Source organism: Sceloporus occidentalis, unplaced genomic scaffold (assembly GCF_023333645.1).
Source record: "Sceloporus occidentalis isolate IW3139 unplaced genomic scaffold, rSceOcc1.0.p SCAF_83, whole genome shotgun sequence".
NCBI classification, from domain to species: Eukaryota; Metazoa; Chordata; class Lepidosauria; order Squamata; family Phrynosomatidae; genus Sceloporus; species Sceloporus occidentalis.
Window position 1 is genome coordinate 3,452,657 of NW_028317063.1, and position 17,631 is coordinate 3,470,287.

General features: G+C 37.8%; 1 protein-coding gene across 1 annotated transcript in view; it reads right to left on the bottom strand.

Moving 5' to 3' along the window:
- The window catches only part of LOC149285194 (nebulin-like), an 85,451-nt gene that overhangs the window by 5,210 nt on the left and 62,610 nt on the right, over nucleotides 1-17,631 (bottom strand). Inside the window, exons 113-135 of the mRNA XM_089495736.1 lie at nucleotides 17,523-17,627; nucleotides 17,298-17,402; nucleotides 16,862-16,966; nucleotides 16,324-16,434; nucleotides 16,106-16,216; nucleotides 15,856-15,966; nucleotides 15,125-15,226; nucleotides 14,889-14,993; nucleotides 13,097-13,195; nucleotides 10,732-10,842; nucleotides 9,860-9,964; nucleotides 9,029-9,133; nucleotides 8,059-8,163; nucleotides 7,086-7,196; nucleotides 6,585-6,692; nucleotides 6,344-6,457; nucleotides 5,905-6,009; nucleotides 5,353-5,457; nucleotides 4,701-4,805; nucleotides 4,145-4,237; nucleotides 3,178-3,270; nucleotides 1,797-1,889; nucleotides 242-334 (exon numbers count right to left, since the gene is read on the bottom strand). Coding sequence (XP_089351862.1) covers nucleotides 242-334; nucleotides 1,797-1,889; nucleotides 3,178-3,270; nucleotides 4,145-4,237; nucleotides 4,701-4,805; nucleotides 5,353-5,457; nucleotides 5,905-6,009; nucleotides 6,344-6,457; nucleotides 6,585-6,692; nucleotides 7,086-7,196; nucleotides 8,059-8,163; nucleotides 9,029-9,133; nucleotides 9,860-9,964; nucleotides 10,732-10,842; nucleotides 13,097-13,195; nucleotides 14,889-14,993; nucleotides 15,125-15,226; nucleotides 15,856-15,966; nucleotides 16,106-16,216; nucleotides 16,324-16,434; nucleotides 16,862-16,966; nucleotides 17,298-17,402; nucleotides 17,523-17,627 — 2,400 coding nt within the window. The remainder of the gene's footprint in view (nucleotides 1-241; nucleotides 335-1,796; nucleotides 1,890-3,177; nucleotides 3,271-4,144; nucleotides 4,238-4,700; nucleotides 4,806-5,352; nucleotides 5,458-5,904; nucleotides 6,010-6,343; nucleotides 6,458-6,584; nucleotides 6,693-7,085; nucleotides 7,197-8,058; nucleotides 8,164-9,028; nucleotides 9,134-9,859; nucleotides 9,965-10,731; nucleotides 10,843-13,096; nucleotides 13,196-14,888; nucleotides 14,994-15,124; nucleotides 15,227-15,855; nucleotides 15,967-16,105; nucleotides 16,217-16,323; nucleotides 16,435-16,861; nucleotides 16,967-17,297; nucleotides 17,403-17,522; nucleotides 17,628-17,631) is intronic.

Genomic DNA, 17,631 nt, shown 5'->3' on the forward strand with positions numbered 1-17,631 from the left:
AGGAGAAGGAAGGATGGACGGAACTCTTAGTGTCTTCAGGTGGAGGGAGAATAATGGTGGAAAATGCAAAAATAATCGATGGGAAATGGTCGCGTGTGACCGAAACCGGCATGGAAAAAATGGATTGAAGCAAAAGCAGTGTTAGCCGTGATAAAGGAGCGTTGTTTAATGTAAAGTACTTTTATTAAAGGTAAAATGAGATATTCAATCAGAAAGTAAATTTTCTAGAAATATAAAATACCGAGCTAATGTTTTCTTGGTTGCGTTTAACTCTTTCCATCTCTGGAGTGACTGGGGTGGGAGTCCCCACTCCAGAATCCTCTTTGTATAACACCTGAGGATCCAAAGTAATACAAACAGAGATCTCTTAATTCTTGGTATCAGTTTTGATTGATCAGAACACAAGGCTGGGTGCGTTTGATGTCATTCTCTATGTGTCTACAGTGTGGAAGTCTTTTAGGTATTATCTGCATATGTTGTGTGTCTCTAGAGGTAACTACCCGGAGCTCTCCTTCGCCTGGGGGAGGGGCTTCATGTACAGATGGGTGGGGAGTGGGAGGGAAGTGGGTGGAGAGTGGGAGGGATGTGGGTGGAGAGTGGGAGGGACATGGGTGGAGAGTGGGAGGGATGTGGGTGGGGAGTAGGAGTGATGGAGCACTGCATCCCTTCCCAGAAAAAGAAGAAATTGACCCCGAGAGCAGGGGAAGCCGAGGCTCACCCGGAGACTCTGGGTCAAACCCACAGAGCTCCTAGGTATGGAGATAAAACTACAGCTGGTCAGAAAAGTGCAAATGATGTTCTTTACGGAGGTCACAGCAGAAAGCTACCAGAATGTAAGGATTCCTGATAATGCCGCTGGAACCTTCCAGCTTCCCATCCTGATATTCGAAACGACTATAAAAAGATACGTCCAAGAGAAGTTTTTTCCCTCTTTTTCTGGCAAATTGCATTTAACATTATTTAGATAACTAAAAAGCTGTTTTAACAAATTTACTGCAAAACTATAGGTTAGAACGTCCTTTTTGTTGATCATAAAAATGGAGATAATGCTATTCTGGTTGCGTTTGGCTCTCTCCAGCTCTTGGGACGCATGGACTGTTGTAGCAGTCCTCACATTTTTGTACAATACCTGACGGTACCAGACAGTTCCTCAAAGCATCTTGAAAAACAATCTGTTATGAGAACTAACAAAATAAATGTGCCAAAAGGCAGAATTTGGGTGCATCTTGTAAGTATTTGAGAAATCTGAATTCATTAAACATAGCAGAACAGAGTAAAACATATCGCATTGTTTATTTTCTAAGCATCTGGTTTTTAAGAAGTTTAGTAAAGTATTATAACAGTTTTATTTGTAAGGTACACCTATGTTAATTTAATTATTACTATTATTAATATTATCTTATTGTTAATTGTATTATTGTTCTCTAGTTTAATTTTATGAGTTTTGTTTACTTTACAAAATGTTAACGGTTAAAGCATGGGTTCTCAAGGTTGGCCCTCAGAACATTCAGTGACTCATCTTGGTGGTCATCTTGGTGGCTCGTCCAATGCTCTGGTAAGAATGCAGAAGGAATCGGCACAGAGACAACCAGAGATCGGCAAAGTTCAAAATTCCGAGCGTGAATGAACTCCCATGATTGGGAGAAGAACCATGGATGTATCCACACAAAGGGCCAATCCCGAGAACGTATTGGTTAAGGTTATCTCTACCATCTACGGACTGATTATTGTTATAATGTTTCAGAAGCCATTGTTGTTAGCTGCTCTTAGACACTCTGTGGCATATATGGAAATACCATGCTAATGTTCTCTTGGTTGCGTTTGACCCTCTCCATCTCTGGAGTCACAGGTGTGGGGGTTCCTTGCCCCAAGTTTTCTTTGTACATAACCTAAAGACACAAAAGTATGGGGAAAATAGCACCAGTGACCATGTCTAGCAATCAATACTCCAACACACAGAACTTTTTATCTTGGAAGACATCCTATTACAGAATTTAATAAAAAAAAAAGATTAAGAAATTAAGATTAAGAAAATCTTTCTGTACTATTGGCATTTTTTTTTTATTTTTAACTATTACAGAAAAAAATACTTTTTATATAAAATTCTTATATTTTTTCTTATAAAATTATATATATAATTAGATTTTTATATTAATTTTATAGAAATTACCCAGCACAATTGGATTAATTTAACTGCAAAGATTTATCACCACAATGTACCATATGTTAAGGATTAAGAAGCTATCCTCCCATCTCACCAACATATGCCAGATCAGCCGCAATCTGCCGATAATTAGGAGAACCTCAATACGTAAGCAGCAGCAACAATATTTCAGGACCACTAAAAAAGTGACCGGTGCGTTTCTAATATGTCATATGGATTACATACTCTTCCTTAATCTATATAAAGGTCCAATGATTTCTTTTGTGGACTAATTCCAAATGCAAAATGTACTTCTAGGAAAGGTTCATGTATCGTTCATTCACACGCCCATTAATCTTCTCTTTCATTCGCACACAGACAATATAATATCGGTGTAATGAATGCACCGTGCCAGTTGTTAGAAATGCATATAGGAAATAAGAAACAAGCATGATAGAAGAATAAAAATATGGTAAAAATATGTAGTTGACCCTGTTAGTTCTGTAATTCTTTTAAAATTCCATGTATTGGTTCACCTGAACCAATTTGCTCCAAAGTAGCCTGGAAATTACTGAAAGCACCGTCTACAGGGATTAAAAGGATAAGAAATCTGATGTGACATCTCATGTCCCAACAGGAATACAAATTGCCCCATTAGAAATGGGTTTAGACCTAAATCTACGCTCCAGGGCAGTGTTTTTTTAACTGGAGGGCCACAAACAGGCCAGGAATGTGGTGTGTTCTCGCTGAAAAACAAGTAATTTAACACATTTAACCATTTTTTTAGATGCCTGTGCTAAAGCAGGGATGACCATTGTGGCTGGTTTGCGGCCCTCCATGACTGAAGTTGGAAACCATTGGTCTACAACCTAAATCGTCGAGACGTAAACCATAACCTCACAACAACGCATCGACCCCCCCGGCACCCAAGCTTGGTAAGAGGTACATTGATGTTAGACAGAAGAGGTCTGTTTAGTAAAGGGAAGAAGGAACACTTATGAACACAGATAATGAAAGAAAATATCAGCCACTACCGAGCTGATGTTCTTCTGAGTCTCCTTTACTCGTTTCACTTCAGGAAGGTCAGAAATCGGAGTTCCTTTTCCAATAATTTCCTTGTACTTAATCTACAAGATCACAAACAACGGGAAAACAGAAAACGATGCACATTAAGCACATTAGACATTCCCATACATGACTGCATGTATGATATAATATGGACACCGATTATACGAAAATACCACGAATTGTTCCCGGGGTACCAACAACAATTCACAAATTAAACAGAATCCCAACCAATGAGTGTCGTGCCATTAAATAGAATGCAGTTATAGAATGGGGGGGGGGGCAATGGATGTAGTCATTTTATCCCAAGAGAAAGTGTTGAGGTTGATACCTTTTATGGGACAAACATAGAAAAATCTGCAATGTTACATATGCTTTTTGGGACATCAGAGGTCTCAGTGCGGTGAAGAAGAGACCTCAAAGATCTCGAAGATTATGTCGCTTTAAAAGGTATCCGCTCTAGTTATATAATGGGAAGCAAACTAACATTAAATGGTAAATATACCTATATTTCATCTAAACCAATATAATCTTCCTACCAGCTGATTCTTATAAATCTGCTTTTATTATTAAAAAATATAGATTTTGTAAACTGCATGCTAATGTGTTATTTGTATTTATTTAGCTGAATAGTTAATAGCCTTTTTTGACTCACAATCATAGGTCCTTTTTTCTGTGGGCATTTAGATATCAATATATCCATCAAAACAGTTAGAATGACGTTATAATATTAGCGTGTGAAAAAACCTTACTTTGTTGCCATTCAGAATAATTTAGCATAAAAGCATTATATCCGTTTGGGTTAAAGATTAATACTTTGATTTTTGTTCTGCTAAAATGGATAGTTAATATATTTTTATTTCATTTTTTTGGCAAGCCGTGGTTAGGTTAGTTTAGGGGGGGTTATTAGAGAAGCTAAAGCTTATTTTCTTGTACCGTGCTAATGGCATCTTGAGTTCTCTTAATTCTTTCCATTTCAGGAGTGTGCCCAATGGGTGTTCCTGTTCCAACTTCTTCCTTGTACAAAATCTTAACATTTGAAATCAAGGTGAAAAGTTAATGAATGAGAAACGATGTTTCTTGTGTAGAACTTAGAACAGGGATGGTGTGCGACGCACGGCTTTGGTCCTGGAATCCAACAGGTCAAAGCCCCCGACCATTAAAAGCACAACAACAATGGCGGAACCACGAGACAACGTTACCAGCGTTCCCCCCCCCCCATGCAGTGGTCTACACACTGACGACGCACAAACAGGAGGACTCACAATTTTGATCAGACATTACAAAAAAAGTGTAACAGGATTCTGCGAGGCCGAAACGTTCCATCCCCGGAGTAAACAGGGGCTCCTTGTATTAGCGTAAGAAGAAGCAGCTTTTGGAATAAGTGGCTGTTAAGGTTAGCTCGCTGGATGTATAACTAAAGTTAGAATATTTCAGTTATGGGATTATTTAGGTTTAAAAAAATAAATAAATAATAATTTAAATGATGTACCGAGCTGAAATTCTTTTGATTTTCCTTAACACGCAGTATTTCTGGCGTGTCTTTTACCACTGTAACTTTTCCTTTACTGTTTTTATGGTCGCCCTGGTATTGGAGCTACAAGAGAAAATTAGAAAATGGTATTAAGATCCATGGAAGAAAAACATTTTTTTTTAGTGTGCACCTTGAATAACGGAAATAATTAGCGATCTCCAGGTCACTATTATTATTATTATTATTATTATTTGTTATTTTTTTTGTAGAATGAACAGGATCAAAATCGAATAAACACTGATGTATACAGACTTTTACAACATACATTTACTAAAGTATTCCCACAGGAGGAAAATACTTTGTATATATATAATAAGTGACAACAGCACAATTACATGGGAACAATTCAATGGAACAGAATTCCACATATGCCTTAAGCATATGCTGACAAAGAGAATGTTCTAATAAAATCATATTAGAGCTGAAAATGGATGATGATTCTTATCTTGCCTGTAAAGACAATAGTAGGTTCTATTGTCATGTTGGATTTTGTTTTTAATAAAAATAAATATGGTTCTGTCAAACTTACGAAAACCAACAGATAATTTCTGAATTTACACGTTTTTTGTAGCATTTTAAAACAAACAAGGAAATCATATTTTTGACTTACAGTACTAAAGTTCTTCTGGTTCTCGCGGACCCTGTGCATCTCGGGGGTGTCATATACTGGTACGTAGTAAGACATTGTCCTTTCTGCTTCCTCTTTGTATTTTTTCTGTTGCGATAAACACTCATTAAGAATAATTATTAATGAATTTAAGAATAAAGCATATGATGTAATAATAATATTTGATTGTATTCATTCCCTTTCGTATCCTTTTGTAGGATTTGTTAATAGACATCCTATTGCCTTTGTGCAGATGTTTAGAACAAAATCTGAGGATAAAAGCGTAAGGATGGCGAGAATTTTAGCTTCGTGTTTTGTAGTTAAAAGAGCGACGTGTTCTAATGTGCTAGTTATAGTTACAGTTCTAGATACATTTGGGGTTAGTGTTAAAGCAAATGGAACCTTCAGTCTTGAGATTGGAACACAAGGCAGGGATTAGGATTTTCTTGAAACACTTTGATGTGTTTACATAGCGTCGATATTTGGTTTTATGAAATATTTCGACTTTCGTTTTAAACAACATCCCGAGAAGATTAGTTTTTAGTGCATTCGTACCTGGCTGGAAAGGTTCCTGACTTGTTGGGCATGGATGATTTCCGGAGTATCCACAACAGTTGTGTAGTTGGACTTCTCCATTTCTGCAGACTGCTTATATTTCACCTGTAAAAAAATGTAAAAAATAAATGCAGATTTATGCTCAACGATGGAATACATACAAAATGGGTCTTTGACTCGTCTTTTGTTATATCTAAGATAATGGAAACTGAAAGGTGCTGTTGTCTTTGGCCTTTAGGAGGAGAATAGGAGAAGGGTGTCTCCCGGAGTGTATCGATGGGACATGAGACATGTTCTCCATGTTCTCCAAAATCTTCTTCAATAGACACTAGGGTCTGAGGGGAAAATGGTGCCTAGACATTTGGGGATTTGTTGATAGCAACCGCTCTTGACTGTTGTGTGCATAGCTGGACGCGCCGGATTTTTTGATCCTGCGTACCTGACTTGCTATATCTGTAGCATTCTTTGCTCTCATGAAGTCAGGCGTCTCTGATGCCATGGTAGTCAGACCTCTTCCTTTAATTTCCATTTCCAGAGTTTTCTTATACTCTTTCTGTCAAATGAAACAAGTTGCACTGAGATATAGATACCGCACGTCTAGGGTTTACTCCCTTTCCGATACCGACAATGAGTTAATTGGTGGTCAGGACCCCTAAGGACCCCTGAGAAAGTGACCTTACCTCATTTAAGATCTGAGTTGCATTCTTGGCTCTTAAAAGTTCGGGAGTCTCCTCCACAACTGTGAGGCCTCTACCTCTGGTATCATCCAGATCCTTCCTGTATTCTTTCTAAATTGAGGAAATATCCATAGGTTTAGACACAAAATAATATAATACATTAACCCCTTAAGGACAATGGGCGGTCCCTAACCCCATTGAAAACAATGCATTTTGAGCCCATACATGTACGGGCTTTCTCATTAAGGGGTTACATTTTGAGTGTTTTTTGGAAGAAAACAACTAAATGCAAGAAAACACACAGATGTGATTACAACATGGACATAACAGTCTAACAAATAAAGAAAAGACACTAAGAAAGGACAAAGATTTATATAAATGTGTTAATTGATATAATTGCCACATTTACCATAAACTAGACAACTGGACAATGAGACGACCCAATAGCAAATCCAATAATAAAATAATAATTAAATAATAATGAAATAATAGAGCTGATGCTACCTCGCTGGCTATTTTTGTAGCATATCTGACATGTAACATTGACGGCGTGACTTCCAAACCAGAAAGATTTCTGCCCTTAATACACTCTTCCAAGTCCTTTTTATATTCTTTCTATTGGAGGCAGGAAGAAAAAATGGCACATGTAGTATTATTTCAGCACTATTTAGTGTCAAAGAACACAATATGACACCGTTAACACAAAGATTTGTGGGTATTCGTCTACATCGAGGTTATTGTTTTTAAGCTTGTCGAAATGAATTGTGGGAAATGTAGAGACACATAAAAAAAAAGTACATTTATTTTCTTATACAAGCATATTTCAGTTTGTATAATATTTATTTTTTTTTACAATATCAACTTCAAGGATTTAAGTTTGAAGGAGAAAACGACAGGTCATTTATAAATACTAGGACACAAATTAACCAAATGATGACATTAACAACCAAAACGTAAATGTAACATTTTGATGTCTTCAGGCACAAAGAAAAAAGTACTAAATCCATTAACAAAACACTTCATTGACTAATGGGTTACAATGAACAAAAAATTGATGATCAAACAAAACAGAAAGGTCCAGCTCATATTCCAGATGGGAATGGTTGAGATCTTTAGAATGTTGTTCAGTTCTGGATATTTGTTCATTTTTTTTTTATTTTGAAATATCAGATAAATAACTCTATCACTCAATGAAGTTGCCTAAAATGCCCAGATTGCTGTTGATTTACTAGGTTAGACCATCACTTGGGTTTCGGAGGAAAGACGAGTTCATGTTGAGCCAACGCATTTTGCCAAAGCTCCGTAAACATTGTAAATAAGCTGTTTATCTACAGCCATATTCATTAAAAATGATGTAATGATGGTTTACTGAAGGAGGACATTCTTAATTAGATTTATTAATGATGTAATGGTTTACTAGAGGAAAACCTTTTTTTTATTAATCTTAGGTATTTCAGATCACTGGATTGGAACTCACCTCGCTTTGCATGTGCTGAGACTCCTTAGCCGTTACATATGTTGGCGTTTCAAAGTCCAGCATTGCTTTACCTCTTTCCTTTTCATATTTTTCTTTATATTTCACCTGTTTGTTTTTGGGGGGAAACATTTAAAAGTTAAATGAGAACATTGCAAGAATTTTACTGGGTTAAAGTCAGATTTATTTACCAGGATTCTGTTTCCAGCAGCCGACACGACAATATACTTACCAGTGATTAACCCCCATGACTGCATAGAAAAGCCATGTTTATATATATATAATTGCAAGTAAAAACACAAATTGCCCCCCAGTGTCTGTTTTTCCCCATTACTCCAAGAAATGTAAAGATTACATTTGTGCACTTAAAAAAAGAAGCTGTTTTTAATAGAAAACCACACTAAATAAAACTTCCCTGTAAAGCATTGATTAATATGCACACATAACACATACTGCCGACATAACTCATTTTCTTCTCTTATATATTTATAATTTTATTGTGAAAAATCATGGACTTCAGTGAATGAATTCTTACGTTTGAGGAGCCAAAATTAGACGTCCGCCGCGTCCCCCCCCCCCTTGGCTGCCCCTAGTGAACGTCTAGGAGGCATACTTAAGTATGCTTAATGTATATGTTCTGCCATTCTCACACTAACATAGAAGCCGCTTCTCCCATTCACAAGAGCTGTACTTAACTATGCTTCCTTCAGCGACTAAAGAATTCCTGCACCCATTCACATGCACTATTTTACATGAAAATAGGTTTAAAGTTCTCGTTCCTTACGTCAACACGTAAAGGGTTAAACATGTTATATTGCCCTCCGCATAACACCAAAAAATCCTAATAATGATATAGATGATAATAACATTTCCACGTGAATTCCACGTGACATTGAGAGGGTCAGAGTTAGACCTCGGCGTGGATTATCTGCCGGCAGTCACACAGCGGGATGGAAGCTGAAGGCGAACTTACTTGGCTCTGAAGTTCTGTAGCCTCCTTTACATGAACTTGTTCAAGGTTATCAGGCACCACATGGTAGTGACCTTTATTCTTCTCGTACTCCTTCTTGTACCGGTACTGAAGGGAAGTGTCAAAACTGCCTCAAACATAGCCTAACAAATCATTTCTCTACTTCTGGCTACCAAATTTGGTTCAAAGAGTGATTACGCTTATTAAAAAAAAAAGAACCAATATTCTCTACTTTTAAAAATGTTTTTTTTTTTTAGCAACTGATACTTTGCTTTTATCATCTACATATTTCATATATATTTTTTTGACTTAAGTAAAGAAAAGTTACTTTGAAAAAACATGACTTAGGTAAAAAAAAGTTACTTTAAAAAAGCACGACTTAAGTAAAAAAAAAAAAAAAAAAAAAAAAGGTTATTTTAAAAAAGCATTTTAAGGCTGAGACTTCTTTGAAAAAGAATGAAATAAGTCATTTTACATATACATATTTATATCATAATTATTATTATATTATTTAAAAACTGGTTAGTTAATTATATAAATTAGGAAAAAAAATAAAATGTTATGGTTTTTTTTAGGTTTTAATAGCTACATATCTATTTTTAGTTATTATTGGTTTTAATCTAATCAGACAGCTATATTAGGAATAGTAAGTATGCTACGGAGTCATATAAGCGGGTAAATTAATAAAGGGTGACTACCAGTTGATGCCCAAATTGGAGTGAAAGGAGGAAGCTGTTACAGAGGAGTTAGCGATGGATCATTAAGGAGCTAGGAAGGAAGCGGCGCGGTAATTATTAACGCTATACGTTATTACACATAGATTGTGAATCTTACATCGCTGGCTAGCTTGCTGGTGCCGGTGATGTGCTGCATGTTCAGGGACTCAGCCATATCCGTCACGGGGTTGTGCATCTTCTTTAGATCTGCTTTATATTTAACCTGTAATCAAAGACAAAGAGTCCGGTGTATCACCAGATAACAACACACGATATAACCCTATATACCGGTAACATATGGGAGATATATTATATATTATTACTTTTAGAGCCAGTAAAAAACATGCACTTATTTTTTGGGAATATTCCACTAATCACGTATGTGCAAAGTTAGCTTCAAAATGACTGTATTTGCTCAATTATAAGATGACCCCCCCCCAACTTTGGATCTTAATTAAAGAAGAAAAAAGAAAAAGAAAATGCCTGAATATAAGACGACCATATTGGTAAAAAATTTAAAACCTTGTTTTTGGCACTTGCATGCACACTTACACTCTGCCACTCTCTCATATGCACACTTACACTCTGCCACTCACTCGCATTCACACTTACACTCTGCCACTCACTCCTGTGCCCACCTACAATCTGCCACTCGCTCACATGCATACGTACACTCTGCCACTCACTCATATGCACCCTTACACTCATGCATATACACATCTTTTTAAGTAAAGAATGTGCAGGAGTGGGCGTAATAAAGTGTGTTTTTCTTTTAAAACTATTTTTAGAGACTTAACCCTTTATTTACTGTTTAAATGCAATAAAGGATATGAAAATAGAAAAAAATGGTTTTATTGCTTTTATTACAAAAGTGATAAAAAATAATACAAATCTTTCCCTTTAAGAACCCTTGGGAATATTGAAGAAGCCTAGTGTACCTTTTACCTTTTTTCCCAAATAAGATACTGCGTGGAAATCTCTTTTACGTACCTCACTAGCGAGGGTATTTGCATCCTTCAGAGTCTGGTATATCTTGGCCTCCTTCAGATCATACTGGGGCTTTTTACCTTTGTCTTTGGAGAAGTTCGCCTTGTATTTCACCTGGAGAAAACAAACCATTTTGTGTCAAATAACATGACACTTTTCTTATAACTCAGGGATCCACCACACAGTAAAAATAGGCAGAAGACAAGAGACACGACCATCATCTTCACCAAAAGAAGGCTGGAAGAGACGAAAAATGTAAATGATCGTCTAGGAGGCAGACGAGATGCCAATGAAAAGGTCAGCAGAACGGTAGATTTCATCAATGGGTTGTGTTCTTCCAAAGGTTATGTAGATTTTTTAATTATAACCCAATCACCTCTTAGAACTATCTGAACAATTAGATCGGAATGTTCCCAAATGGCCAATTGTCATAAAATCAGACAGAATTCTGAAATGATGGTAGAAAGCCCCGCCATTTTGGATTCATGTTTTGCTGATCTTTTCAATAGACTGTTGCTTATGACGGATCCCTATTCCACTTTTTGTTAGTATCTTAACGTCTTATTGTACATTATTACATATACATTCCTGATAGGGAGGGAAATGCATCCAGATAACCCTGTCCCCGCAGAGCATCCACCATACCCAACAAAAAAGAGTTAGCCCATTGACATCGTCAGAAATAATTAAAGAGAAAACGTCACTTTTCCATCTCTTAGCTTGATTTGTTTCAGTTAATTTAAGCGATTAAAGCTCGTGTTCTGTTTTATTTTTTTCTAGTGGTTAGTAGTAGATAATATCTGGTGGCATTTGGTTTATTTGGATAATATCAGGGTGCTGTGATATGTAGCAAAAGGAATCAGCTTCAGTCTAAGGGGTGGAATAATTTAAACGGGTCGAATAATCAGGCTGATCACGAGAATAGAAAATTAAGATGTCTGCTCCTAGGGTATGCGACGAGTGAGTTTGTACAAAATATAATCTGCTCATTTTTTTTCCTGTACATAACAGATGACTTGATAAGATTTGTTAAAGTGACGGATCCTCTTTAATTACTTTTCACATTACCTTGGACCCTGACACAATGATGAAAAAAACAACAAAAAGGGCAAACCAACAAAAGACACAATACAAATAACAAAAAATAACCAATATGGTATTCTTGCAAGAGGCCCTCGAGTCAATTTATGAAACCCAACTTAAAATGTACTTCTTGTTCCAAAAAAACCCATCTGGCATTAGAATGAATGGTAAGTTTCTGGAGTGTTTACACGTTACGGGGTCTATTCAATAATACCCTCTTATGAAGAAGAGATCTCTGAGGTTCTATCATCTTACGTGACTCTACATTTTTTCTATGTTGGCCCAATGAAGGTGCGACATTCACACCTTCGACTAAAGATCCCTGAACCCCATAAAATACATTTGGAAGGTAAATAACGGTCAGTTGAGTGCAAAACAAGGGATTCTCATCAGGTTCACCATTTCTTCAACGTATCCAACATTCTTCTCGCTTCCCACGCTGAGACGTCATCCCGGGAGAACTTGCAGAAGATCTAACATCCCGACAAAAAGATTCCCTTTCCTGGTGCATCGGAGGGCACAAGTCTAACCACAATACAGTGATTCTTTTCAATTCATGGCCCGTTCTTTTTATGGACTGCCCATAGGCACTAAAGTCTTGAGACACTGATATCAGCCCACTGAATACATGGCAGCTCATATTCACTAATAGAAAATACGACTATATAACATGGTTTTGTTCTTTAAATATTCTGGAATAGAATTGTGAAGGAAATTGTGTGCACACATAAACATGCTGAGCAGGCAGGACGCAGTTCTCATTTAAACACGGGTTCAGACTGCAACACATTTGGAAAAAGTCATTTTAAAAGCCATTTTTTTCCTTTAACACTCATTTTTTTTTTAACGCGCCAGAAATCGACCAGCATCAGCGGGGATGATTTATAGAGCAGGTCAAAGATAAAGAGATTTTACTTTGGTAAAAAAAAAAGTGTAATTTTGTGAATCCTCACTTTCCGATGATACCACAGAAACTCTGTGGATGAGAGATCCTTCTAACCGTTTATTAAATCTCAAAACCACATGTTTGTTGGTAAATCACGGGAAAATTCTAAACTTTTTGTCAATTTCATCTCAGCTTTCAAATAATATTTTGCTTCGGACAACGGCAATATGTCCACCATCAATTATTTACATAACTAAGAGCAATAAAGAGAAAAAAAAGGCTTTTGTCTGCTGACCGTCTGTGCATTCCCGTTGTAAACACAAACAGTATACAAACGATGCATCGTGGGCAATCCCCACGTGATCTCTGTTCTGTGGCCGCTAGCCGCGTTTGGCTTACATTACTAGTCAACTCATTGGCTTTCTTAAGCTGCCTCATGATCGGAGTGTCATAAGATGCTGCTCCGTGTCCCCACATCTTTCCTTTGGTGTACTCAGCCTACAATGCGTAGCAAAATATCAAAGTCAGATTAGCATAGCATGTTGGGCTGTAATGCCCTTCCCCCTGCCCGGGGGAAAATAAAAAAAAGATGTAAGACAATCATCAGCATTAATGTATATGGTATCATCAAGCATATATCTCCATCATGCTACCATTCCAGGAGTCCAATAACAGTGCACAGTAGTCCAAGCTTCCCCAATTGGCTGCGAAACCCATAATTCCACCAATACCACTGTACTTTCTGTATTTTTCTTTTTTTGAGATTTAGAAAACACTTAAAGAACATGGATTGGTTCTACTAGTGATCTAGTATTCAAAATGGCGACCTACAAATGTACAAGGGAGATGTCAAAATAAACAAGGTCTGGAAACAGAGACCTGGTAATAGAATTGCCCCTACCCATCATGGCCGCTCTCATGAGGTCATGATGGGTCATGTGCATTGTTTAGTATCTTTTGAAGTGGAAATTGAAAGATTTTCAATTCCATTTTATCCTGTGGATATTCACACCTGTCTGTGCATATTCACTAAAGACCTAACTGGTTATTTTAAGTAACATTAAGTAGCTGAATGAGGTTACTCAGTACTTCTGAGAAGACGGTATGCTGGGTGAATGCCATAAAGAGAGGAGTGGGAAACATCTCCTCTCATCCAATTTCCAGTTTGCCAAAAAAAATCTAACAATCCAGCTCCCAGTTTGACTGTTTTATTTGGCTCTTTTTAACTGAACTGCAATTTCATATGAATTAAAATGAATTAAATAGCCTTCCAAACTCAACTTGGTAGGAAATCCAATTTAGGAGGTAATGGACCTCCTTATACCTGTAATTATTTGGTGACAGATTCATAATATGTGTAAGGAACAGACTAGTGCATTGATGTAAATTTGGAACGCTGGTGAAACTTTACATCACAGTGTGAGACCCCAGATCCATGGGGCAAAATCTCCCCCATTCTTATTCCATGTGGCTGGCATATTGGAGCACAGGGTCATTCCTTAAGACCTTGGGAAGCATTGGGTTATGACTGGGTTTAACACAGCATTCCCAGTGCACTGATGGACCGCTGAATGAGAAGCAGATGGGTGCTTGTGGAGAGAGATGGGTGCTTTTGGAGAGAGATGGGTGCTTGTGGAGAGAGATGGGTGATTGTAGAGAGAGATGGGTGATTGTAGAGAGAGATGGGTGCTTGTGGAGAGAGGTGGGTGCTTGTGGAGAGAGGTGGGTGCTTGTGGAGAGAGATGGGTGCTTGTAGAGAGAGATGGGTGCTTGTGGAGAGAGATGGGTGCTTGTGGAGAGAGATGGGTGCTTGTGGAGAAAGATGGATGCTTGTGGAGAAAGATGGGTGCTTGTGGACAGAGATGGGTGCTTGTAGAGAGAGATGGGTGCTTGTAGAGAGAGATGGGTGCTTGTAGAGAGAGATGGGTGCTCGTGGAGAAAGATGGGTGATTGTGGAGAGAGATGGGTGCTTGTGGAGAAAGATGGGTGCTTGTGGAGAAAGATGGGTGCTCGTGGAGGCAGAGATTTTTTTTTACCCATTGGCGCACAGATCTATTATACTTTCTGTATTACAGATAAGCACCAGTAATATGTTAATTTGTTAAAAGCATTGCTGTCTCATAAAGACATTTTCTATGGACTACGCCTCACATAGGATAGTCCTCCACACGACCATTCCCTGCGTTCTTACCTGACTGGTGAGTTTGGACACTTCCTGAGCCAATTCAATGTCTGGACGTCCGAGCGTGGTGATACCTCGCCCCTGTTCCTCGCGAGCTTTGGCTTTGTATTGAATCTGAATAGGGAAACACATATGTATGTAAGCTATGGACATGTCTATACAGAATGGCTTGGGACGCTAGGTAATGATGCACTACTAACCCCACCTGGTCGTCAGGAAGATCGAAATGCAAAACAAATACTCACATTGCTGACTAACTTGGCCACTTGTGTTGCCTTCTTGATATCGGGTCTGTCTGCGATGCTGGTGTAATTAAGATTAGCTTTGGCATGTTTCTTGTATGCAACCTAATGCAAAAAATACATAGTTATACATATTTACACGCACTGAATGAAACCGCACCTGAGTCCAAATATCAGTTATTCAAATAAAAGTGTTGCTTTCACTATATTTACATTCAAAGCCATGTTTTGGCCATACTTGACCTCTGTAACCTCTAAGATTCGGCAACATAGAACGTGGGCAGCTGAGTATAGTCCTCACCAATTGGTGGCTTTCCCTCTTTATGAAATGGTGGCAGAATGTGGACCAGCAAGTTGAACATAAAGAAACTCTGTCACCTCAAAGCATTTTTAGTCTACAGTATAAGTAAAGAAGGGTGACTTAGGGTCAGGGTTTGTTAAGTCATTTGATTGTTTTTTTATTACAAAATAAATTTACTTAAGTAATTCCTCTTTTAGAATATAGAGTGAATTTTACATTCTACACACACAGGACACATCCTTTTTAAGATGACACAGACGAAGAAGGAGACACGTCCTTAAAAGTTTTGTTACACGCTTCTTTCGAGTCACCCAATGTATCTTTTTATTATATGGATATAACGTTTAGAGTGAGTAACATATTAATAAACAATCACTTCTTATATTGTTTCTGATGGTTAATCAAATGTTTCCCTTATTGCTTAACCACTTACATTGCTTTGAACCTTGGCGACATCCATGGCGTGTCTTACATCTGGTGGTTCAAACATTATCGAGTAGTTTGATTTGCCTTTCTCCTTCTGGAACTTTTCTTTGTAGTGTTTCTAACAATAAAAAAGGCAGATTGTTATCCAACACAAACCTTGTATCGTCACTTAAACAAAGGTTATTTTGGATTCTATAATATGAATTCTATGGGATACTCCCTGTGTGCATTTTCCTCATATTGTACATTGTTCTTACCTCGCTGACAACCTTTGTGACCTCTTTGACATGGACCGTGTCCCGTGTCTCTGGAAGGGTGGTAAATGAGCCATGGGGCAGGTGCTTCTTGACTTCTTCCTTATACTTATTCTGAAAAGCATACAGGGGATGTCTTAATTTTCTTATTTCACTTTTATGTCAGGAATAGCCAGTCTCAACTACAAGCCCCATTATCCCCAGTGTTGAATAGGCCTCACCTCGGATACAAGACCACTGACAGATTTGGCATGGATTATCTGAGGTGTATCTGGAACAGCCCCAAATTCTCCTTGATACGTTCCTTTCTCATATTTCTTCTTATATTTCACCTGTAAAAACAACCAAAATGTTACCGTGGACAATAACATGATAATAGGTGAAAGCCCTCATGTTCTACAGAGTTTGAGTCCCACCTTCCCCATATACCTTTCAGTACAAGGAGCAGCCTTTATACATGGTGGTTGGGAAGACAGCGGCCACATCTGTACCTCTGATGGAATTGATATTTACCTGCTGCCCGGCAGCTTGAACATTCATAGTCCAAGGGGCCACCAAGTACAGAACCCAGGGGCTGGAATGCAGGTTATTGTGGGCTCTATTTGCAGCTGCTCTTCCGATTGCCACAATTCTTGATAGTAATACTAACAATACTTGACACAAACTATTTATTTTTTAATGGTTTCACAACAAAAGTTAACTGGAAAGAGAAATACTTCAATTGTCCCCCAAAATAATTTTTAGCTTAAAGTTACTCACATCGCTGTTCATTAGGTTATTCTTCAATGCCAGGACTGTATTCTTGTCATCCGTGACAGACAGTTTGCATCCTTTCAGGAATTGCCTGTCCAGCTTGTACTCGTACTGACAAAAAGTAGACAGTAAATAAATTAAACACAGCAGAACAACAAGTTAGATTTCTTATGTGATTTTGAATTATTCGACTTATTATTATTTTATAAGTTCATTAAATACCTAAACCTACTGCTTCTTTGTGCGTCGCTACAAAGTTATTCAGAGCGTCACCGTCTAATAATCTAATAAAGCTAATAATCTAGTCTTGTTTTCTGTATTGACCCTGATGAACACCACGTTATGGAATAATAATGCTCCGTAATGATGCACAGCGGTGTGTAACGTTCATACATTACTGTGTATTAAGACAACGCGCAGGAGAAGTAGGTCGGTCTCTTACATCGCTCTGCTGTAAAGATGCCTTGGCATTCTGCATAAAGTCTGGTCTATCCACGGTCCACTCCCAATGGGCTTTGTTTGCTTCGTATTTCCTCTTGTAGTCCAGCTGTTTATAGGGATATTTGGCAAAAGAGACATATGTCCGTTATGACAAGGTTCATCAATTATGCGCTTATTAAAAAAAAAACCACAAAAACTACCCGGATAAACGTTCACGGGAACTTACGTTGCTGATTGATTTGTAGGCGTTCTTTGCGGTCTTGATCTGGACAGCATCTGATCCCATCGTACAGTGTCCTCTGCTCTTCTCATACAACTCCTTGTATTTCAGCTAT